The sequence below is a fragment of the Chrysoperla carnea genome, chromosome 5, assembly GCF_905475395.1.
Source record: "Chrysoperla carnea chromosome 5, inChrCarn1.1, whole genome shotgun sequence".
Taxonomy (NCBI): domain Eukaryota; kingdom Metazoa; phylum Arthropoda; class Insecta; order Neuroptera; family Chrysopidae; genus Chrysoperla; species Chrysoperla carnea.
The window spans coordinates 62,499,240-62,525,786 of record NC_058341.1 but is presented as its reverse complement, the minus strand read 5'-3'; the positions used below and the strand labels follow the sequence as shown (position 1 = coordinate 62,525,786).

The window sequence follows — 26,547 nt, the reverse complement described above, 5'->3', positions numbered from 1 at the left end:
GCTTGATATCTCTTTTCGTTTTTGAGTAATCGTGATGACAGACAGACAGACAGACGACCGGAAATGGACTAATTGAGTGATTTTATGAACACCTATACCAAAATTTTTTCCTTAGCATCAATATTTTAAGCGTTACAAACTTGGGACTAAACTTAATATACCTTGCATATTACTTATATGCATGGTATAAAAAGCGGGAAATTCACCCTTAGGAAAGTTTCTAAGCTAAGCCAATGACGGCTTTATTTGCCTAGTTTTAGATTTACAAAATCTGTGGTGAAAGAAAGGAATCGATCGTATATTTGTTGTATCACTGAAAAATATTCATTTAATTTTTTTTATATACATTGGCTCATCAAGTACCTACTCATCAGATTGGAATCTGAATTGGTAAGAATACCGACTGTTTGATACTATGAGTAGTCATTATACACGAGTAACGCAGCAGTCGTCACATTCATTTCATGAAGGTAGTACGAGCGCAAAGGCAAATTTAGAATTGTAGTTGAAATTATTTATTTGTATCATATTTTCAACTTTGATGATTAATTTTGTAATAACTTGAATGTAGATGAAAAATAAGAATATAATTTATCGATATAATATAATTTTTCGATGTAGGCCTTGCTCCAGAAATCGAAAAATTTTATTCTTACTTTTCTTCTTATATTGTCAACTTATGACATAATTCACCATCAAAAATGAAAATTTTTTAAATATGTGTCCCCACTACAATGCTTTTACATCTTTAATTAGTCGGGCAAAACGGTTTTTTTTAACCGACTTCAAACAAAAAAGAGTAGGTTATCAATTCGACTGTATTTTTTTTATGTGTATTATCTATTTGAAAGCTGGTGCTTCTCGTGTGGTCCCATTTCATTTTAGTCCAGTTCTGACAACGGCATCCATGAGAACACCATAAAATTGTTAAATTTGCATCAAGTATGCACGACAAGAGGACGAATAACTCAATATCACGCCAACCGATTTCGATGATTCTTTTTTTAGTGACAATTAGGTAATGTACTTCAGATTCACTAAAAATCACAAAATAAAAAAAAAAACTTTAACAAAAAGAAATTCAACTTCAAATGAAAAACTTTTCCAAAACAAATTAAAATGCACTAAAAAATAAAAAAATAACGATAATATAATGTAGTTATAGTCGGTGTCAGCCAAGCTAATATAGCACCCTGTTCTGTCAAAGGTGTTTCCTTGGCTGACACTGACTCCAAAAATAACAATAATTTTAACTACATTATATTATGGTTATTTTTTTACTTTTTAGTGCATATTAATTTGTTTTGGAAAAGTTTTTCTTTTTGTTAAAAGTTTTTTTTTTTTCAATAATTTATTAAGGTTTTAACTTTTTATTTAAAGAGTTTTTTTTTTTTAATTTCCACCGACTAGTTTTGGAGATCAATAAGACCAATGTTAACTATGCTAACTTTTGAAGTCGTTTATATATTTAAGTAATCAGACCACCCTCCCCCTAAAATTTTTGGAATTGATTTAGTTATAGTAACTTCATATTTATCCAAAATTGTCCTGGCACTCGTACTTCCTTAATCATAAATTTTATGGTCAAGTTTTGTTCAATTCATATACAGTTATAAATATTTAATTAATATATTTTATTTGTCATTAGTGAATTGTTACAAGATACTTTGTAATATTTATGATGTTATAGGTGTTATATAATATTTGGCACAAGTATTTTAAATTATTGAAAATTCAATATTAATTCAGGCATCATGTGCCAATTTTTGTCAATATGTAAAAATATTAATAATACCATACGTATAAAAAGACACTATGCATGGGAAGGTCATCACGAGTGGTCATATTTTGTAAAAGACTGAAAGAAATCCAAGCAAGTTGTTGCAACGGTCTAGAGAAAAAACATACAGAAATTTTTTTTCAGTAATTGGTATTACTTAAAACAAGTGAAAACAAACAATTGTCTGAGTTAATTGTTGAAATACCATGCATAGTCAGTGTTGATTTCTTTATCACATTACACATACAAACATGTGACATATACATAACTGATAATCAAGTATAGTACGTATATATGTAATGTACATATTATAAAATTTCCGACTAATTGGCGCCCTCACGGGTAAACAGTGATGTTTGCGAAAAAATGTTTCAAACAAAAGGTTTTTAATTTTTGATAAAGAACATTTTTTATATTTAAACTTTTGTTCTATCTCTAACGGTTTACAAGATGGATCCTACGGACCCAAGACCCAATTGACCTATGATGCTCATTTACGAACTTGACCTCACTTTTTACGTCCTGAGTACGCTGTAAATTTCAGCTCGATATCTTTTTTCGTTTTTGAGTTATCGTGTCCACCGACGGACGGATGGACAACCGGAAATGGACTAATTAGGTGATTTTATGAACACCTATGACAAAATTTTTTTCCTAGCATCATTATTTTTAAGCGTTACAAACTTGGGACTAAACTTAATATACTATGTATATTTCATATATACATGGTATAAAAACTCTAATACACATATTCAATGTTGATTCTCACTGAAAATCGACGAAATTTTATGATGGAATTTCTTCCTAAAAAAAAAAGTGTTTTAGACCAAATTCGATATTGCTTATAGATTTGGAGAAAACTAGCTTTAAGAGACCAGTGACCATGGTCGTAGTTGCTGAATTTACCTCACTAGTAGGCTAAGTTGAGCAACGGTATGGGATAAGTTGAGCAAGATATGAAATATATAAAATCACAATTATATATCAATAATATACAATTCGTGTTTGTATCATCTAGGGATACCAATATCACTATTATGACAGAATACATGCGTTAAGCAATGCATCTAAGTGAGAATTATTATATAATGCGTTGAGCATATAGTTGTAATAGCATGCACATAACAGAAGATCAGTCGTATCGTATCTGCAGTCTTACAACTACATGCTGAACCCATGTATATAATACCTCTCACTTAGATGCACTGCTTTACGCATGTATTCTGTCATACTAGTGATATTGGTATCCCTACATGGTAAAAACACGGTCTGTATATTGGAAATTTCAATCTATATATATAGAAATGGAAGCTGACTAATCGATCAACGCACAGCTTAAATCGCTGGGTCTAGAAGCCTGAAATTTTGTACACATGGTCCTTAAATGACGTAAGTGAACAATTAGAAATTTTTCGAAATTCATCCTCTATGGGGTTAAAAAAGGGACGTGGATTTTTTATATGGGAACTCCATGTTAATAATTTTATTGACAAATATAGATCAACGTTTGTTATAATGTAACTAAGATTTTTTGATGTACAATATTTTAGAGTAAGAGCCGGCGCCTGCCAGACCTACGTTAAAGTATAAAAGCTGAAATTTTTTTGCGTATTCTCACTTGTGTAGGGAACAATGTTTGGGGCTACAAACCTTGACTAACGGTGCCTTCGGTAGGTATCAGGTAATCAGGGCCGTAGTACCCGAGCCCTCTCACGTTAATGTATAAAAGCTGAAATTAACACAGCGTGTTCAAATGACCATTTTAAGTCAATATTGAAAAAGACAGACCAATCCGAAAGGGCTAACACTCCCTCAGACGCGGTAGAAGGTCAAATGCACAAAATACCCAATCTACATTTTCTTCAATGATTATGCACTTATTTCACTGCAAGAGTTATTTTATAATTTAAATATGTCCAGTATCACGTACTGAATGTAAATGCACGAAATCCTTACAAAATTGGCGGGGGAAGTGCCTCCATTTTAAGGAAAACCGTTTTAGGCTATATCTCCATAATTGTGCGCTTTAGACCAAAAATGGTAATAAAGTTTATTGTAGATAATTAAATTATCCACCTTTTTTGTAAACTAACTTTTTTTGTATCACTAACCGTTTATGACTTATACAACTATGACGATTTACTTATTGACTATTTGACCGATATGTCTTCTAATGTTAGTTTCAACAAGAAAATGATAATAACTTAACTTTTAAATCTACAAATTTCCTAAAACATTCGCCTTAAACATTTTTTTCTAAAATTAATATTTATGAAGTTATCAAGTGTGATGACAAATGAAGTGAAGTTTATAACACAATAGTCTTTCTATTTAAAATTGTAATTGCCCAGTGAAGCAGGTGAGTAACTGCTATCTATTATATATATAAAAGAAGAAACTGGCTGACTGACTGACTCGAGGCTCCATCAACGAACAGCCGAAACCGCTGGGTCTAGACGCTTGAGATTTGGTACAAACGTTAATTAAGCTGCGTAAGTGTGCACTAAGAAAGGATTTTCGGAAATTTAGGGGGTTAAAATTAGTGTTGGAAGTTTGTATGAAACTTTGTCAATATTGAAGTTAGAAATGTGAAAGTGATATATGAGCATGATTCAAAACAAAAATTTCCTATATTACTATTTTCAAAAAATTCATTCTTCAAGGGTGTTGAATAGGGGTTGAAAGTTTATATTAAACTTTACCATTTTTTAAATTAGAAATGTAAAACTTGATATACGAGCTTATGGTTTGAGACAAAAGTTTATTTTATTTTTTTCATGAAAATTCATTCTTTCATACGGTCAAATAGGGGATGAAACTTTATATGAAACTCTGTAATTTTTGTGGTGAAAAGGGGACTATAGCTTGTATGAAAACTTTAAAATTTATTTCACCTATAGAAAGTATCATGGTCAAAATTTCATTTTCAAAACAGGTAGAGTTCCCCACCAAAAAATTAAAATCCATAAAATTGTGAACAAAAGCGAGGATAAATTAGGGCAAGGAAAGTGAGAGCTATAACGCGGTAATCTTTGTTTTTAGAGCTTAAATTGCCTAGAAAAGCGGGCGGATGTTTGCTAGTAATTTTGTTCTGAGAAACAAAAGATTCTCAACAAAAAATTTAAAAAAAAAAAAATTTTATGACTTTTTATCTTGGTACTGTATGAGCCAATGTGAACATATACATTGATTTTTCTCAACACAGTTTTGATAACTATCTTTATACTTTTCCTTACAGTTAATAATTATTTAAACTTTTTACAGAATTTCAAAAAACTTTTCAATTTTGTAATAATTTACAATTATTCTAAAATTTACAAACTCTAAACACAATAATTTGTATATAAAAAAGTATGAAAATCAATGAGAAGCATTTATCGCTGTTGAGGGATGAAGAATATCCCTCTTATCCCTATAGTGATAAAGAATTCTAAATTGCTTCTCCAAATTGCTGGAATCTAAAGCCATTTCTATAACATTGTACAACTAGTAAACAAGTATCAAACTTAACCAGTTTCTCGATTACACAGGTACATGCGTGATTTTCTCATATTGATAAGAGTATCGCTTGCAGAAGTAACGAGAAATAGCAGTGATTCAGGCGGCACAAGTATGACTAAAACAAACAGTAACCTGGCTATTCTTCATTCCTCTGCATTGCTTTTCTACCTAATGTAATTATTATTTTGAGTGAAAACACGTCGATTTAGATATAATGCGGGAAGTTAACAATGGTACCTAGAGAATTTTAGCTTTCACTTCTTCAACCCTATCCACCAGAACTTTGAACTTTGTTATACTTCATTTGAAAGGTCAAAAAATTCTCTATTCAACCATTATGAAAAAAAAAATGAAGTCGCTTGCTTGGGTTTTAAAGCAGACTGCACAGAAGATGAAAGTTATCCACCCTACACGTCGAATTAGATATCATTAGATGTCGACGAAGTTAGTTAGTCAAAAATGGTACCTACAGAATTTTGGGTCTCATTCCTTCACCCTCACCCACCCTGACTTTCAAAGTTGTCTCTTCAACAGTGGTCTCTACAGCTATAAAAAAATAAAATCGATCGATTGGTTCTTTACGATAGACTACCCAGAAGATGGATTTCATATATTCACTCTTCTGTGTAGTTTATCTTAAGAATCAATCGATCGATTTCCTTTTTTTTTATCATTGTTGAAGAGAGAATTAAGGGTGGGTACTTTTGATGTGAACACAATGTAGATAGAAATTATAATGTGGCTTTATTGTTGTAATATATTCGATTATTACATAAAACAAGTTTAATAAAATATACCTAATATAAAATATAAAATGTTCAATAATAGATGTCATTTATACCACAATTGTTTAGAAAAAAACAGTGCAAAATTGCAATATATACAGGGTGGGTCATTTTAATCAATAACGGCTAATAACTCGTTTTGTAGTTAACCAATCAAAAAATTACATTAACAAAAATTCTAGAGTTTGATGGGGGGCATCATGTTCTGACATCAGATTGGGCTTAGTTCTTCGAGTTGCTTTAATAGCTAATTTAAATTCTAAACGTCAAGAGATAGAATAAAACTTTAAATTAGAAAGTTATTCCTCATTAAAAATATAACATTTTTAATCTAAGTCATTTTTTCTTAAAACGTCAGCTATCGGAGGAAATGTGACTTAAAGACATGTCATTCTTGCATTTAACCGAAATAAAATACGCTTCAAGTTTATTGATAATTGTAGGTCGAAGTTATACACAGGCAAATGTCCTCTATTACCCTCAACAACTACTGGCTTAAGCAATTTTCCGTTGTTAGCGTGTTTTCTTTCTATTAAATACTTTTAAGTCGCAATGAAATATTTTTAAGTCGCATTTTTAACATAAGTACAGTGATCTTCTTTTGAAAATTTAGATGGATTTAAATTGAAAATTTGTTTTTGCACTTCGTTTAAAATACGCATAGATTTTCACTACTTTGTTTTATTTTCTAAATGCTAGCTGGCGTGAAGTTTCTACACCAGAGATCTATCCGCAGAAATATCAACTACGTCTCAGAAAAAAAAAATTTCATACTAATCTCATGAACCCACCGCCATCTCCAACATGATGATTGTTTGAATGTTTTCATATACCCTATATATGAAATATATCAAAGAATATTAAGTTTGGTCCCAAGAAGATTTTAAAAAATCAACACAATAATGGTGTTTTCGAAGTATTTTCTAGAATTTTTTTCGTTTTTTAAGAATGTTTCACAACACCACTAGTTGTTGAAACTACTTGCAAATTTTCAACTCTCTATCTTTGATAGTTTTCGAGAAAATGGACACCAAAGTTTTGTCCTAATTTACGTACTCACGAATAAACAGTGACGTTTACGAAAAATTGTTTCAAACAAAATGTTGTTTATTTTTTTATAAGAAACATTTGTCATATTTAAACTTTTGTTCTATGTCTAACGGTTTAGAAAATGGGTCCTACTGCTTCAGGACCCAATTGACCTATGTTGCTCATTTATGAGCTTAGACTCTTAGAAACTTACTTACTTACTTAGAAACTTAGAAACTTTTTACAACCTGAACACTTAATTCGTCCTGATCATCCACATTCGAGCTTGTTATCTAATTTTATTTTTGAGTTATAGTGTCCAATGATAGACAGACAGGCAGGCAGACGGGCGGACAGACGAATAATCGGAAATGGGCTAATTGGGTGATTTTATGAACACATATACCAAAATTTTTAGGCGGTAATCAATATTCATAATATTTTTAGGACTAAACTTGGTATACATTGATATATATTACATATATACATGGTATAAAAATTTTCCTCATTGATTTCCATTTTATCCTACATAAATATTTTTGTTTTTTTAAACTTATCTTATTTGGAAAAGTAATACCTACAAATAATGATACGGAACTCTCTATAAAAGTTCTTTCAACGTATAAATCAGTCACATGTTTTCAATTTCGTTCTCAAATAATTTTGTAAGGTGTTTTTTTTAAAAATTACCCTGTATACGAATAATATTAGCACAATATTAAGCATCACATTTGTATTTAGTATTAAGAAATATGCATTTTTTGTGCCAAATTCTCAAATAGTGAATATCAATTTAAAATAACATATATGTATATACAGTTCAATATACACACTCATACATATAATATTTTTAAACCTTTATAACGACCAACAGACATACGGACGCATTATTGACTACATAATACATTTATAAATACAACCGTCTACAATATACATTAATAGTATGCGTACTAATACTAATGCTAAATGAAAATCAAATTGATTAGATCTACCTCTTCCAAGGTTAAGCCATAGAGATATGAAGATAGAGAACGCTAGCCTGTAAGTGGATGCGATATAATGAATGAAAGAGAAGACTGTCAGTTAGTTACCCTGTGTCCTTGTCTAACACATATACTTATACTTACGAATACATACACTTAAACTGACTAATACGTATGATTATGACAAGTACACAGAGGACCTCACTGACAATCTTTTCTCTCACTATTCATATAGCATCCACTTACAGGTTAGCAGATCCCACAATATTCTATGGGTTACGCCGACTGTTACTGGTCTTTTCAGTAAAAGTTTATTAAAACCGAAAAATACTGAAATTTGATCAACATGTACTAGTCAGAGTTAAGAATACATGTGTAAAGTATATTCTCACTACCTTGAGATAAATAAAGTTGACTTTTTGCAAGGAAACGGTTGACCGCCTAATAAAATAAATAAATAAGAAAACCATTATTTATGAGCGTACATGGAAAAGTTTAAAAAAACTAATAAAAATTACTATGTTATGGGCTTTTTCAATGTCGAAAGCCTTTACTATGTGCAAAGGGACCATTACTGTGGATTTATTCCAGTTAAATTCCATGAAAATGTGATTAGTGTGCTGATGAAACTGACTCACTAGTGAATGAATTGTCTGTAGATATCTTCATGCCACTGCAGCCGGTTCAAAACTATTGTCTCCATGACTTTGCTTAGAGGCTCCTCGTCAGTTTGCTTACCTCGAAATCTATTCGAGGTTGGTGGTTTTGAACTAGAGTGATCAAGGTTTCGACGTTGAGATAATGTTTGAAGAGTTTTCAATCCGCTTTCACAAAGCTTAGTTGGGCCGCTTTGCAAATCCAAGTGAACATTAAAATCCGATAGCTGGCTGCAATTATTGGAGATCAGAAAGTCGATGGTCTGAGATGGGCGGTAGGCAGCATCTGGATAATAAGTGGGTTCCTCGGGATACGCAACAATTAAGTTACATTTGAGAGAGTGCACAAAAAGTTCCCATTGGAATTGTTAGGCATACAATTCTAATATAAAAATCGGTGGGAGGGGGGTTATATAAAGATGTAAATTTGTAATTAAAGCTATTAGTCGAGTTGAGAATGGTATAGATCCAAAAGATAAAGTCAACAACGAACAACAGTCGGGAATATAAAAGTAAAAGAGGGTGAAAGTAAAAGACAAATTGTTATAAAATTTAAAGAGCACTTAAAACATGGAAGAATAAAAAAATAATGTGTAGCCGCTTACGTAAATGATCATAAAATCGACAAATCTAATATTTAAAAACTGGGTACAGATTGTTTCATAGCGAACATACTTAATTATATTCTTCAATTCAACAGATGCATCGAAGACGTGTCGTCTTAACAGAACTAGTAACGCATAACGGTGATCAGTATTTTTAGGATTTATGATTTCCATATCTGAAAATATATACATTTACTTGCGCTCCCACCATATTTGTACCGAATTTTTGATAAACTAGCTTTTGTCCACGGCTTCGCTCGTGTAAATGATTCATTTCAATGTATTCCATAAATGATTCATTTAAAGAACCAATTTTAAAGACTTAGAGAAAAGACTTCACTTACATCTCCTTGGAAAACAACGTGGCATTCGTCTATGAAGTTCGCTGCGCTCCTTTAAAGAATGAAATAAAAAAGTGATTCTGTATACTTTTCTCTTGATCGCTTGTGATATTGATTCATTTAGTGAGATCCAACCTTTACTTAACTGCAACTATACTGCAATATACACAATGTCAACTTTGAAGACCCAAATGATACCCTTCAACCCGCTTGTCTTCGCTTAGTCCGCTCCCTAAAAGTAAGCTTTACTTACATTCTGTTGGAAACTGAGGCAGCTGTATTTCGCTGAAACAATCGATGCTGTATTTTGCTGTGCTCCTTAAAAGAATAAAATAAAATTGTGATACAGTATACTTTTTTCTCAAACCATGAGCACATATCCTACCTTAAAAAATGGCAAAGTTTCCTACAAACTTTCACCTCCTATTATAGCCTCTTGAACAATGAGTCTTTCGAAAATAGTAAGTAATACAGTAAACTTTTCTTTTGAACAATGAGTTCATATATCATTCTTTGCAATTCTAACTTAAAAATTGATAAAGTTTCATGCAAACTTTCAACTCTATTTTGAAAAATAAATTTTAAAAAAATACCTTCAATACAAGATTTAACAGGTTGTTATAAATCATTCTAGGGTCGATTATTTAATGGGTTTTAATTTTTTGGTGCGAAAACCTAATTTTTTTTAATAAAATACAGCCTATGTTATTTCCTCACAATGTAGCATTCAATATTCTATATGTAAACGAATTTTTAAAATCAGTTTTAAGTAGTGTTCTTAAAAATCACGGATTTTCATACAATCTTTCATCTTCTATTTCATGCCCTTATTAGATATATGCCTACGTCATGCAAAGAACACACCCTTTCCAAGTCATTCAGGACAAAGCACTTTTCTTATTTGTATATTTTAAACTGGAGTGTTTGATTTTTCTTTTTTGATTAGTGCTATAATATTTATTTTTATGAAATTGGCCAATATAAATACTTCAAATATGAATAGGAACATAGAAACCTTTAAAAATAATTCAAATGTTTTATCTTCATTGTCCCTCGACTTTTTCTGTCGGTTAAACTTTAAGTTTACAGAAGTATCATCATTGTTTCAAACATTTCGTGCAACGATAAAATTTAGTTTCAGACTTTCACTTTATAACTAAGTATTCCCACCATACCGCTTGTGAGAACGAAAATTAAAATTCTCTGTAAAATACTATAAACCACATGAATTTTAAAAAAAACTATAGTAACATGACAAACATGCATACGTTGATCTATATTTGTCTATACAATTATTAACATGGGTTTTCCATATACAAAATTCGCACCCCCTTTTTACTCCCTTAAGTGGTGAATTTTAGAAAATCCTCTCTTATCGGATGCTTACGTCATACAAAGAACACACACTCCAAGTTTCAGGTCTCTACGATCAGCGGTTTAGGCTGTGCAATGATCCGTCATTCATTCAGGACAAAGCATTTTATAGATATAGATAAATAATAGTCTAAAAACTAAAAACACAAAATAAGTAAAAGTTTAAAAAAACTTAAAAACACGCTTCTGTAACTAGCTGAACTAAAAGGTAGAAAATAATTTCTTTAAATTAACAAAAAAAATCATTTTATCGTAAAAAGCGTGCGGTGCAGTTTTAAGATGTTTTATACGAACTTGACTTTTACCAATATCTGTCTATAAAATATTTACAATAATTAAAATTTAGCACCCTACGCTTTTTTGCGATCGAATTATTTTTTGGAATTTAAAGAAATTATTTTCTACCTTTGGTTCTGCTAGTTACAAAAGCGTGGTTTTTTAGCTTTTTAAACTATTATTTATTTTACAGATATAATTGAGATAAAACAGCAAAAAAATTTTTTTTTATTCTTTAACTATAAATAAAAATCTTTAATAAAAATGGACATCATATAACGGTAATACATATAATTCTATGATTTGTATATACGGGAAATTTTTATAATATTTTCTGTCAAATTTAAATAAGTAATTATGTTAATTTACCTTTAAAAAATTTACTATTACTTATTTTTATCCACACATTCATATAAATGTTTCTATACATACATAAGCATTTCTTTTCACCTACAATACAAACTTTAACATAAGATTTCTGATGACTTATTTAATTCAATCACAGAAGGCAAAACTATATTTCGCAAAATACCTTAATCGTACCTGTAAAATTTGTAATTATAGATGGAATGATAATAATTTGGAGAGTTTGGAGAGTGATTTTGAATGCGACTCAGTGCCACTGTGATTATTATACGCGCATAAACGTAGGTTCTATACTACATTTTACAGTGAGTAAGTCGTCCTTTGCTACTTCGCGCCGCGACACGACGCTGTTCTAAAAATAGACATCTCTAGAATTAATACACATACAATATGTATATAATGTTTTCAACTGCTATTTTCACTATAGATACACACATGCCTACTTATTAATGTGTATACTCTGTGTTCTACAACTAAGCTAAAAAACTGATCATACAGTCAGTCGTTACGTTAGACGTTACATTAAGTGAGTATTACGTTATACATCTATGTATATTATTATGAAATGAAAAGACTTGTGTAGAAGATGCCTGGGATTCTCAATAAGACAGTTGAATATATTTTTTAGTGACTGAACTCCATTAGTCGTGAAACAAAAACAATATTTTATACTATGTATATATGTAATATATATCGAGGTATCCTAAGTTTAGTACCAAGTTTGTAATGCTTAAAAATTATTGATGCCACAAACAAAATTTTGCTATAAAATCACTCCATTAGTCCATTTCCGGGAACGAAAAGAGATACAAGTTGATATCTCTTGAAATCAAGTTGAATTTTTAAAGCGTGCTCAGGGCGTAAAAAGTGAGGTCGAGTTGGTAAATAAGCAACATTGGTCCATTGGGTCGTGGGTCTGAAGGACCCATTTTATAAACCATTAGAGATAGAACAAATGTTTAAATATAAAAAAAGGTTCTTCTGAAAAAATAAACATCTATTATAAACACTTTTTCGTAAACATCACTGTTTACCCGCGAGTGCGCAAATTGTATAGTATGTCTTATATGGGAATATCAGTTATGTATGCATGTGTTATGTGACAGAGTAATCAACATTGTCTACACATGGTATTTCAACAATGAACTCGATCAATTGTATGAAAAAAAAAAAAAAAAAAAAAAAACTGAATAAAAATTGAATAAAATAAGTAATTACAAAATGAAAAACCCGACTGCGTTAAATAAAATCTGAAAAGAAAGAAACAAATCCAGTAGTTTACATAGCGACTTTAGCAGTGGGATGATTAACTGTTAAAGTAAACTACGGGACTTGTTTCTTTCTTTTCAGATTTTATTTAACGCAGTAGAGTTTTTTATTTCTTAATTATTTATTTTATTTTGTTAGTAGCCCAGCACTAAAAAAACCGTCTAGTTTTACTATATTACAACTTGTAAACCCATTTATTATTTCGAATTAAATTTTATACATATATATATTTTTGTTATCCTCTTTTAATTTCCTTTACTTTAATGTCCTACTTTGTTTTGTTTTTTCAACCACCTATCTAAGAACAGACCTATTAAGATATCTTAAATGTTGAAATCCATTCAGCCATTTGGAAGATACGAGGTAATAAAGAAATTTACAAACAAATATACATACATACATAAATACATACATACACACATGCATACCTACTTGATACGCGCGAAAAACATAACCACTCCTTGATAGTTGGTTAAAAACAACTAGTTACTAAGTTTTAAATAAGAAATCCTCAAGGAGCAAAATGCAGTCGAAGGCTAAGCTTCCAGAGTGTGCATTGTCCTGGATTGAGATTGACCATTCAGGATTCATAAGCTTTAACTTGTTCATTATAGCTATGACGCTTTCGGCTCATATTAATGTGGCATTTCCTTTATAAAAATTACGGATTATCGCCTTGTGGTTTTCCTTTTCGATACCGGTATACCTACTACTATCCATCAAGTCATTTCAATATTACTTAGTAATAATGAATGCATGCTACAAAGGTTCATGTGCCAACAGGTAAAAAAAAAATTTATTGTTCAAAAGGTCGAAATACTTAAGTGATTGCATCAAAATAATGTTGGCAATTGGGAAAGTATTTCACCAGCGTTGTAATAACTATCATATTTCAAGTAACACGCTATTTAAAAAAAAAAATTACTTAATCCAAAAAGTTGTTTGTAGTTTAGTAATGAAACAAGTAAACCGTCTTATCGGTAGGAATATTTAGAAGTCAGAGGAACAGTATTGGAAAAGGTGGGGAATAGCACCCCAGAAAACACGCATGTTTATTTGGAATGTACGCACCCAGAATAGATATTTATTTATGCAGAGCTATTGAGTTATAGTTAGAGAACTGGCCATATGATTTACTGATGCTCATGGTTACGGTCAGCTGAGCCTTTAATATGATAGTAAGTAATGCCTCCAGTCGTCCTGTATGTATCCGCGAATATCTACGTGGAATATTCTCCCCAGGGGTGAGTTTGAAAAGGTGTCACTAAGTGGTGATACTGGAGACTCTACTTGTTTGATAATTAATTAGAGTTGATTCTTTACAGTTATTCTACAAAGTTTGAGTCCAGCAAGTGGTCCCAATTTATAGCTATTCCGAAAAAATCGAAAATGTTGATTTTTCGGTTTTTCGGCATAACTCCGGATTAAGAACACTTGCAGGGATAAAACTTTCCAGGATGGCTTTCATAGTCAGATCCAAAGCAAGCAGACAGTTTCCAGAACCATCACTTAGTGACAGTTTTTCAAACCTCCCACCTGGTGGGGAATATTCCACTTCCATACATTTTAACTTCCATACATTTTCGATTTATAGATAGACTTAACTTTATGAACCAGTAAGTTTTTTTCAATATAGTCAATTTTTGAGTTACATATCTCGAAAACCATAAAAGATTTAAGCAGGAAACGGCTTTATCACATACAGTACATTAATTGATGAGTACTTCGCGTTAATGTGACAAAGCATGTCAAGTTTCCTGTTTAAATCTTTTATAGTTTTCGAGATGTGTAACACCTCAAAAACAATATTATCGTCATCTTAGTTCCCGAGATACACGAGTGCCAAATTCGACGATTTTATATCATGTACATATAGTTTATTAGTTCATATGTTACAATGGCAGAGAGAACATAGTAATGAAATAAGATGAAAAAAAAGGATTTCTTACAGGGTACTTAATCCATCAATATATATTTCTATTTCCAATCATAGCTGCATTATTTATATAACAGATTGATTGAAAATATATCTGAACAATAATATCAAGCAAGAAAAAAAAGGGAAAAGTCGAATCAACTATTTCATACATAATATGTCAGACATGACACAAAATACCTTTATGAATGATTCTTACATGCGTATTTGATTACAAAAAAAAAAGTAGATGTATATATATACCTTTGTTAACGATATCGTTCGTATATACTTATTGCCAGGTATATACATTGGGAATATATTTACAATAATATCTTATTACATATAAAAATCTTTTGAAAATGCGTACATTTACGCAGCAACTCCAACGGCAACGATCAAAATATACGCAGAATAGTAGGCATATATTATTTGAATATTATATTATTCACAAAAAAATAACATACAAAATAAAATATAAAATTCGTTAAAAAAACATTTTATTTTTTACCGACTTGAAGGAGGTAGGTCTAACATTCTTATGTTCACCGATTTAAGATTGTATTGAAGAAAAAAAATGTTTTATGATAGGATCTTCCACTAAAAAACTTAAAAAGTAGTTAGATAATTCGGTAAAAAAATAAATTAGGAGTACCTATATTAATTTTAGTTTAAAGTTTGAATCGCTTTGAAGTTTTTATAATAGATTTTTCATGAAATCGTTAATTAATCCATTTTTGTTTGTCCACTGTCCATGAACACACTAGCTCAAAAACAAATAGGGGTAGCAAATTTCATACCGAGTTTAATACCGAAAGAGGGAACCTCTAACCCGCAATGCAGTAAAATCAGGTAATGAAATATTTCTCATAGACTTTATAGATTCATCCCATTTCAGCTCAAAGTCGGCTTCAAATTAATACATTATTTTAATAATAAACAATTGTTCAAAAATTTACACTTTGTTAGATGCAGAGTAATTAAACAATTAACTCAGTCAGATGGTATGTTTATTTCCTAAGAAGACATTTCAGTCATCCGAGCAAAATTTTTCTAAATACATTACAATATGCATAGATTTTGTGGCGTAAATATCCTAGAAACACAATATATGATCAAAAACTTTAAATAATTTGTCAAAGCTTTTATTATTCATAGTTAAAACATTTTCAAAGGCTATTACCATGGATGCATTCAGGTTTAGAACCGCTTACGTAGGCTTATAATAGTTTTTGCTGATATTTGTCATAAAATAAAACTTTTCTTCAAACAGGTAAAGAGTAATAACTAGTACCACTTGGGTATCACATGGGCGGCAGGTATAAGAGTGTAGGAGGAAAATATAGTGCTTGTAATACCGTAAGTCTGCCTCACACTGGCTCGAGGACCATGCATCAAATTTTGGTAAAACGTACGTACGGTGAATGAAGAGCAGGCGGCTTTGGACACGAAATGTTATTGCTGTAACTTTGAAATAGTTGACCGAAGTGAGCTCTGTTAAGCCTAATAAATAAATAAAAAAATAATTCCAAATCGGGACACTAAAAATAAATATTTATTTTTACTGCTGTATACTTCCTACAAAATTTGAAAATTTTGAAAAAATGTGAAAATTTGACATTGTATATACACTTTATTTTTACCCTTTAATTAAAATAAAGCCTATTTATTTCCAATCTACAAACTATTACATGCATTTTAAATATTATAGTCTTCCTCTAGCTTTTTCTAAACATCTTTGTCCATTGCTTTCTTTCTCCTTTCGTTTCCTGCCATGGCTTTTATATTTTCTATTCACCTTTTTCTGGGACGGCTTCTTCTTCTTTTTCCCGCGTTGGTCTTTCCCACCTGGTTGACCCAAATGGCCATCTATTGTCTGCCCATCCTTCCTATAGATGTTGCCCATCGCCAATTCTGTTTCAGGGCAAAGTCTAAGGCATCTGTAACTTTAGTTTTTCCCTTATTTGTTCACTTTTTATTTCTTGTATTTTTCTTATTTTAAGTAAGCTTCTTTCCATTGCTTTCTGGCAGTTGTATTGAGAGTCGAAGGAACTCAGATATTTAAGACGAAATATTCCTTTCAGAATTTCCTTCAGGGACCAAAACTTTATCCAACTAATTATAATACGGCGCTCGACCTCTTGTTTTTCATTTTATCTTCGAAAGATATTTTTTTACCTGAGTATATGTAGTTTTTTACATTCAAGTTTATCTAGCATTAGCGTAGTTGCTTGTCAATACTTTCGTTTTGTTCTTGTTCTTGTGACTAAGTGATTTGTATAATTTTTGAAGGGGATTTACTTTAAAAACTAAATTACCCCTGACAAATAATTTTTTGTAGCTTAAGATAAATGATTTTTTAAAGTCTGTCTTTTCTTATTTGTTAAAAAGTTACATTTATTTTTACATAAGTAAACATTCAAATAATTTTTTTTTCTGGAAAAAAAATTGTTATTTTTTACTTCAAATATTTATTAAATTATTTTCAAATATCATTTATTTAACATCTTAAATAATGCCCTTCTTTCAGGTGATAAAAAAATGTCAATTTATTTGACGAATATTTACTTTTAACAAGGTAAATATAATTTTTACTTTACCCATATACATAGTATATGGGTAAAGTACACCGCAAGTAATCATATATAAAACTTTTCGGATTTTCGATAATATTTCATTTTCTAGGGACACCCAAAAATTTTATATTGATTTCCGTTGCAGGATATAATTGCCTTGAAAAAGACAGATAAAAGTTTGTGAAAATAAATGTATAAATATTGTCTGTTTCGTACCTTTATATAAAAAAAACAAGGGAAAATAAACTGATTTAATTGTTAAAATATCCTGTATAGACAATGTTAAATGTCAGTATATCAGTGCTTGTATTATTTGTATGAGTAAGTTAAAAAAAGAATTACGAAGGATAAAAAAGTGGCAATTTTTCCCTCGATAATATTTTAAAGAATCTTTTTCATTTTTTGAATCTATATGATTTAGAACTAATTTTAAACAAAAAATTTGAAAAATTCGAAATTAACCCCTTTAATATAATTGGATGGGCTTAGTATGAAATTAGAATCAATAGACTTAATATTTGAATCTACCCACAAATTTTTAAACCTCTACCTTTTATAGTTATCGAGAAAATGAAAACTATATATGCCGACTTGAAAATTAGAATTTCGATGGACATTTTAATAATGAGCTAATCCCCGTAAATATTTTAACTACCAACAATTTTCAAAAAAGTTCCTACCAGCGCAGCGTCGCAGGTGCAAACAGTTTTTTACTTTAAAATTTTTTCCATTAGATTAGAGAAGTTCCCATGTATGCGCCATGATCTTAAAAACATTCTAAGGATATAACTCCTCCGATGATAATGGAAATTTTGATCATTAACTTAATTGGACATTGGCGCAAAACGAAGTAAGTAGATTTCTTTTTTATATCGGTTAATAAACGTTAAATTTTACTTTTAAATTAATAAAATACTAATAATAATAATAAATATAATATTCTAGTAACTTTTACTAAATATAAGAGGTTGGAACTTTGGTAGGTATTTCTTTAACTATTGAAGCATATGATCACGCAAAAAAAAATAGCGCTTTACCGCACCAAAACTTTTTTTGGGCCATTTTACAAAAGTCCTATTTTTTGCATTCAGCTGCGGTTTGCAAAAAGTATACATTCGATCTTGCTGAATTGTGTGAGATACTTCACGGGCACAAAAGCTACAATCTATTTAAATCTCAGCTTTTAATCTTTAAAACAACATGAGTTATGAATTTTTGAAATTTCGAGCAAAATCGATGGTTTTTTGCAATTTTTGGGGACATTGATGAACCAATCGAGTTCATTCGCAGCTCATTTTTTTCGTCTTTCTACCGCGCATAAGATTATTTTAAGCTTTTTTATTTTTAACTCAATCCGACGGTGTCTGACGCGAAAGACCGGATTAGGCCACTTTACCATTTTTTTTGGGCCCTTTCAGACCATAAAAAAATGTTCGATTCTAGTTTCTTCAATTTGTATCATAATTATATACTTAAGGCAATTTTTTTCTCCGAACTCAGAAATAAAAAATTCAAAAAGTTAATTTAATCACACTAATGGGACTAAATCAAAACGGAAAAGGTAAATCGACATTTATCAAAATAATATCGATAATTAAACTTCAAACTTTTACTTTCAGAATTATTTAAAGGACCCCGGACACAATACATTGATTTTGGGTTTCGATTAAAATTTTTTAAAAACTACGGATTTTGTAGTTTTGATCATGCTGATCAAATGTTCTTAAAGACTCAATCCTCAAAAACCATTTCTTTCTGAGCTACAGCCCATCCAAGGTTATACCTTCATAAAGGGCTCGTAATGGGTTTTTGAGGATTGACCCCATAAGAACTTTTGATCAGCAAGATCAAAACTACCTTAATCCATAGTTTTCAAAAAATTTCAACCGAAACCAAAAATCAATATACCAAGTAGGCATAACGTTTGAAGGACTGCAGCTCAGAAGGGAAGGGTTTTTGAGGATTGAGTCCTTAAGAACTATTGATCAACACGATCAAAACTACTCAATCCAAAGTTTAAAAAAAATTTAAACCGAAACCAAAAATCGATGTATTGTGCCCGTGGTCTTTTTAACAGAATTTCAAAAAAAAAATTAAATTTTCTATTAATTTAAAATTATTTCAAATTTACATACTGTTTCCTTATGAACTTACTGTAAAACAGATTGGTGAATGAACGTCTTGAAACATTATTATTTCAATTAATGTTTTTCAACTGCACAACATAATATTTCAATAATCCAACCTCAACTAAATTTGATCAACTGACGCGTTCCACACACGTTACGTTTCGTCCACACTAAATCATACTTACTTTTAATCTTAGATCATTAACGCGATATATGTTATCCGGGCTACCGACTACAGAGCCCAACGAGAAGGAAACCATGTTTGAATAAAAAAATCGCAAATTAAAAAGTAATTCCGATATCATACTAATTATTTCTAAATAATAGTGGGTTAATTAATTCGAATGTCAACGAAAATATATTAAAAATTGTTTTTAAATTTAATCTAAAAATAAGTATTTAATTATTTTAAGTGTACCTACTTTTCAAGTGGCTTAAACAGCACAGTGATTTGTTTGTTGAGTGTGACCTCTATTTTATTTTTAACTAGTATTCCCCTGAAAAAAGTTGAATTTTTATAGTGTTGTGATTGTTTATTTATTCTTATTTTTTTGTGGATGATATAAAAGATCATGGCATCAATAAATGCTCGAGCACCACTCAAACGACAAGGCTCCTCCTTGAAGCGTCAACCATCGTTGGGACAACGTAATGGTGCTACCACTGGTGAACAGCCCCAGACACCTAAAGAAGTACCATGGGATATGTTAGATCGGTGTCTGTTACCAATTATATTCTGTCATGCTACAAGTGTTGTTCTTGGTACAATTTTAAATGTTTTACGAATTTCACAAGTTTCATCTTTAACATTATTCATTTGGTTGACAATTATTACGATGAGTGCAGTCCTGTTTTACCATAATTTAACGGTTTGTATTCTTAATAACTATGAAATATTTTTATAAAATTATAAAAATTATTATAATAGTGTATCAACTAGATGCGAAATATAGAAATAATTTTCTGGGGTTCACATCCTATAAAAATTGTATTATTTTCTTATTAGACCATGGGACACCACGGGTTTTTTTAATGTATTTACATACTTGAAACTTCGTGAATGCTTCTTTTTGAGAAGTCTACCAAACACTGAGAATCTGTCCACATAAATTTTGATTTAACAATGTAGTCCTGTAAATGCACCAATTTATGAGACGCATTTCCACTAACGAATCAGATGTCCATACATATTTTGAGCTAGGTACATTCTTTGACTTTGTCTTCGAGTTGAGTATAATTAACAGAAAACCTTAATCTTGGCAAAGTGAAAGAAGAGAAGAGTTCAGGAAAATTTTCAAAACCATGAGTGAAATCTACGATGAATACGACACAGTATTGCGGAAACAAAAGTTTGCGTCATAACAGACTCAACGATCGAATGCAAAGACTGATTCGCATCATCGCAATATTTTCTCAAATTTTGCTTGTCTCAATCTTTGGGTGCCAAAAATTCACTCGAAGCACTCGAAATTAGCAACAAAGATGCGTTTCCAAATGTCTACCAAATGCTTCCCGTTTGTCAGTTTTGCCTGTGACAACAGCGGCGAATGAACGCTTCTTTTCAACCTTTCATCGTCTCAAAACATACCTTCGACCTGTTTAGTCCTCGCTCAATATACATCGCAGTGTAGACGTCGATGCGCACAGAGTTTTGGAAAAGTTTTTCTGTAGATCAGAGAGTTAACTTATTGAAAAATAGTGACTGAATATCACATTTTGGTCTAATTAATGGCCTAATGACCTTATAACTTTAATAATTATTAAACCATTCAGTAAAAGTGAATCATGTATGTATTGAAAAACAAACATACTTATGGACGGCATGGTAGGACGGTGGTAGAAAATTTCATTAGTGCAGTATTTTTGTCGGAAAAATATTTTATCGTTTAATCATTATTAATGTTATCAAGTGGTCATATAATCCGACAAATACTCTGCTGCGTTTTTTTAGACCGATAACTCAAATATGATCATTTGAAAACGCAACGAAAAGAAAAAATCGATCGAATTAATTTTTTTATTTTATAGTTTTATGGTTGAATAGAGAATTCCATGCCCTTTAAAATGAGGTATCAAATGTTTGGGGATGCCATTTAAAATTTCAAAATGGGGTAGAGTGAGTGAAGGGATGAATGTATAAGAATATTATACTAAATTATTATTTTTATAATCTTAAAAAGGGCTGGACCCAGGCTTTCTTAGCAAACCGCGTATCGGTCTACCGTACGAAAACAAACTCAACTGTGAAATATTACGGATAAAAAAGTATAACTTTCCAATTCCACTAATTTGGAAAATTGTTCAGACGAAACGATTAGACATACACAAAGAAAAATATCACTTCAGTATCAAAAACAAAGTGGAAAAAACAATTGACTGAGTTCATTGTTGAAATATCCTATATATCTTCAATTAGAAAAAACTCAACACAATTATGGCGACCGAAGAGTCTTTATTTGGTTACAAAAATTTCTAAAATTTGCTAGAATTTTTTTCGTTTTTCGAGAATGTTACACAAGGTCAGTAGCAGTTTTTTTCGAGAAAATTAACACCACAGTTTTGTCATAATTTGCGCCCTCACGGGTAAATAGTGATGCTTACGAAAAAATGTTTCAAACAAAAGTTGTTTATTTTTATAAATAAAAGATTTAAATTTAAACTTTTTAAAAAACCCAATGGACCTATGTTGCTCATTTACGGACTCCAACTCACTTTTCACGTCTTGAGTACGCAATAAATATTTCAGCATGATATTTCTTTTTTTCGTTTTAAAATTTTGTTCGTATCATCAACATTTCTAAGCATTGAAAACTTGTTAAAATAAGTGTACCTTGATGTATAATTTCATATACACAAGGTATAAAAATAATGTCAATTGCCATGATATTGGTTTTATTTGAATTGTATACCCAAACTGGCTTGAATGAAGCGAAATCTGCAAATTCATGCTGGAAAATTGTAGATTTAGTGCTCAATCGCATCTTTTGCATATTGCTTTAATCAATTGACCGCCTTTTTTAAAATATTCAAAAATTTTTAATTCAATATAAAAGTATCCAAATTTCTAATTTATAAAAAAAATTCAAGCGCCGACGTTTAACACTTTCTATACAGGATATTTCAACAATGAACTCAGTCAATTATTTTTCCCCTTGCTATGTGTTTAATTTTGATATAAGAGCATCCTAACATGAAAATTGATTTTAAATGTTATGGCGAGTATTTTTCCATTTAACTTATAGAAAAAGAAAAGTTCCTAATTTTGTTTCTTTGAGAATTATCGTGCAATATTCATAATACGATACACAAAGAGTTACCTAAATAATAAATATATATTTAAAATTGCTTAATATTTTGATTTTCGAGATGAAAATAATAATTTTCTATCTATCCTTGAAACAAAATATACATCCTTGAAATTAAAAAAGTATACAAAATGTTGAAAAAGTGTGTTTCGTAACTTATGTCGTCACTGTGATAAATATTTATGCCATCATCTTGACTTGAGATAATACCAAGAATATTTCTAATAACAAGAATATTTCTATTTAAATATTAAAATCGAATTTTTCGATATTGCCACATAAAAGTTTGTAGTGAAGGTGCATAACTGCATATTACCATACTCTTAAAGTAGTACGAGCACCAAGGCACTTTTAAATTTGAGGTTGAAATTATTAGTACCTTATTTTCAACTTTATGAATGTAGACGAAAAAAAATTTTCGATATGCGGCCTTGGTTTTCGAAGTATTGAAAGCTAAAATGAAACAAAATTTTCAATTTTCGATATTTTAAAAATTACTCCAGATATCGAAAAATTATATTCTTACTTTTCGTTTTATATTGTCAAGTTATTACATAAGTCACCATCAAAATTGAAAATATATATTTTTTTTAATTTATGTTCCCATTACTGTACTTATACATCCTTAATTAGTCGGGCACAACGCGTTTTTTTTTTGTTTTCATTAATTTATTAAGGTTTTAACTTTAATTTAAATAGTATTTTTTTATTTCCACCGGAAGAAATCTAATTTATGCGTCAAATTTGTTGCAAATGAGCACTAGTAGAAGCCTTGTCCAGGTGGCTATCGAACTACCAAATATCATGTGCATAGTGTGTGAAGTTTGTACTTACGAAACTGATTATGATTAATGATACAAGAATGCTTAAGACAAACCTGGTAATCAAAATTGGTACGGCTGAATTATTATCGCCCTTTGGCGGGGTTTATCTGATTTGAATTTGCATATTTTTATTGGCCTTGAATTGCCATTTGGTAGTATAAACTGGAACTACTAAAAACGTATCCACTTTCTGTTTTAATTAGTACGAATTATTATCGCCAGTTGGCAAGATATTTCTACTCCCAGTTATCAATAATAATTCCAGTTTTGTAGATGTATATTTTTTCCAGATTCCATTTTTAATAAAAATAATACACTCACTTTTTCGAATACTCGGTACATTCAAAATAATATTTCTTAGTAAATTTCGTCTTCAAAGAGATAGAGCTATTTATGTTGCTTCCATCTCAAGAACTTTATTCTTCGTAGCGGCGATGGTGGCAAAAATTTGATGCAAATACTACACTTATGAAAATTGAGTGGACCATAGCGGAATAAGTTATTATTTTTTACTTGTTCTTTTATTGTTTTTTAATATTAAAAAACTATACATAAAATAAAAAATTAACTGAATTTACAATTACAACTAAATGTGTTATGATCATATTCTTAGCCAATATCCGCAAGATTTCGAAAAACCATAAGGCTAAACTATTCTCACTCAGGGTACCTTTTTCGCTGTTGACAATTGATTTAATCTTAATTCAACAATTTCAATCCTTTGCCTTGATGGGCGCAGAAATATCATGAGTTAGAAATCTAAAAGCCTCACATTCTACGCCAATGCATTGATGATAAACTTAGTTTTTATGCGGACTTGTTTTTCTATTAACCAATGTATACATGCCCAATTTTGGTAAAATAACGTAGTATTCTATAGATGAAAGAATTTTTAAAATCGGTTACCTAGTGTACTCAAAAATGTCGATTTCACTTTGTAATGGATTTTTACTTTTGGTACGGTAATCTAATTTTTTTTTGAAAATAAAAGACAGCTCATGTTATTTGCTGATAATGAAGCATTCTAGAGGTGAAGGAAGTTTTAAAATCGGCTTAGAAGGGCACTCAAAAATGAATATTTGTATTATATATTCATACAACTTACATCCCTTTTTTCACTCTTTTAGGTTATAAATTTCGAAAAATTCTTTCTAAAAAAACGCCTACAGTATAAAATCAATATCGTCAAAGAAATTTCAAACTTCTACCCTCAACAATTTAGGCTGGGCGTCGATATATCAGTCGGCACATTGGCTTTTATCCCTCCAGATTATTTCCCAACCCTGAAATGTTTCTGATTTTAAATAATATACAAATAGAATCATTTTGAAAATCATCAAAATTGGAGCTGTTATGAGGAATTCCGAGTGAAAAAATTCATTGATGCGATTAAAAAGCCTTTGTTGTAGAATTACTTATTTTAAACAAAGAACATGGTAAATTCATTTATAATTATTTTATAGATAAAATTCTTTGAACTTTCGCAGCTCCTATGGGACGAATTTTCTTAATATACATTACAGGCTATAAAAACATAGATTCTTATACATCTGTCCATATGCAACATTAAGCATGAATTATTTGTAACAGTGTTTCTGATAGCATTATGTTCAAGAAAAAAAAACATTATTGGTAATATTAATTTAGCTGTAAATGATACAATGTTACGTACGTAGATAATATTTTCATTGAAAATTGTAATTAATACCTTAATTATACGTTTCTGAAGTTAACGTACCATTTTTCATGTCATGCGACAAAACAAGTATTTTGTCATTTTTTATTTTATACTTGTTCACTAAAAAAATTTTTCGCAATTCTTCGTAAATATCAATGCTTGACGAGGAGATTACCAAATATGAAACTTTGATCGGACAACAAATTGTTGAGTAATAAAAGGCCAAAAATCTGCATATAATTTTTACTCTTAAAAAAAAAATACCAATAATTTTTTGTCACATTGAAGATATTCAGAGACTGGCAAACAAAAGAAACCCAATAAAGAAGAAAAATACTATTAATTATCATTTTTAACCTACTTCAAACAAAAACGGAGGAGGTTATCAATTCGACTGTATTTTTTTTTTTTTTTATGTTTGTTACCTCAGAACTTTTGACTGGGTGTACCGATTTTGATGATTCTTTATCTGTTTGAAAGCTGGTGCTTCCCGTGTGGTCCCATTTCATTTTGGTCTAATTCTGACATCGGCATCCATGAGAAAATCATAAAAGTCTTAAATGTGCATTAAGTATGCACGACAAGAGGACGAGTAACTCAATATCAAGCCAACCGATTTCGATGATTCTTTTTTTAGTGATAAATTATTAAGTGTACTTCAGATTCACTAAAAATTACAAAATAAAAAAAACTTTTAACAAAAAGAAGACCGACTTCAAAAGAAAAACTTTTCAAAAGTAAATTAATATGCACTAAAAAGTAAAAAAATAACGATAATATAATGTAGTTAAAATTATTGTTATTTTTGGTGTCGGTGTCAGCCAAGATAAAGTAGCAAACTGTTCTATCAGAGTTGTTTCCTTAGCTGACACCGACTCCAAAAATAACAATAATTTTAACTACATTATATTATCGTTATTTTTTTACTTTTTAGTGCATATTAATTTACTTTTGAAAAGTTTTTCTTTTGAAGTCGGTCTTCTTTTTGTTAAAAGTTTTTTTTAGAAAATATTTCAAAATTTTTACACCCAAATCTTCACCCGTCAGCACTCTAATTAGTATCATTTTGCTCACGCTCGATTAAAAAGCTAAATTACTCTTATTTTCCAAATGGTATATATGATTAAAACTTTTTCTATCTTCACATAATGTTTC

The 26,547-nt window shown here is 30.4% G+C and overlaps 1 protein-coding gene across 2 annotated transcripts in view; it reads left to right on the top strand.

Moving 5' to 3' along the window:
- The first annotated feature begins 19,790 nt into the window (after positions 1–19,790).
- LOC123300997 (D-beta-hydroxybutyrate dehydrogenase, mitochondrial) overlaps positions 19,791–26,547 on the top strand; it is a 104,751-nt gene continuing 97,994 nt past the window's right edge. For both annotated transcript variants that reach the window (XM_044883703.1, XM_044883702.1), the window contains exon 1: positions 19,791–20,454. In XM_044883703.1, coding sequence (XP_044739638.1) covers positions 20,158–20,454 — 297 coding nt within the window. In that variant the 5' untranslated portion in view covers positions 19,791–20,157. The remainder of the gene's footprint in view (positions 20,455–26,547) is intronic.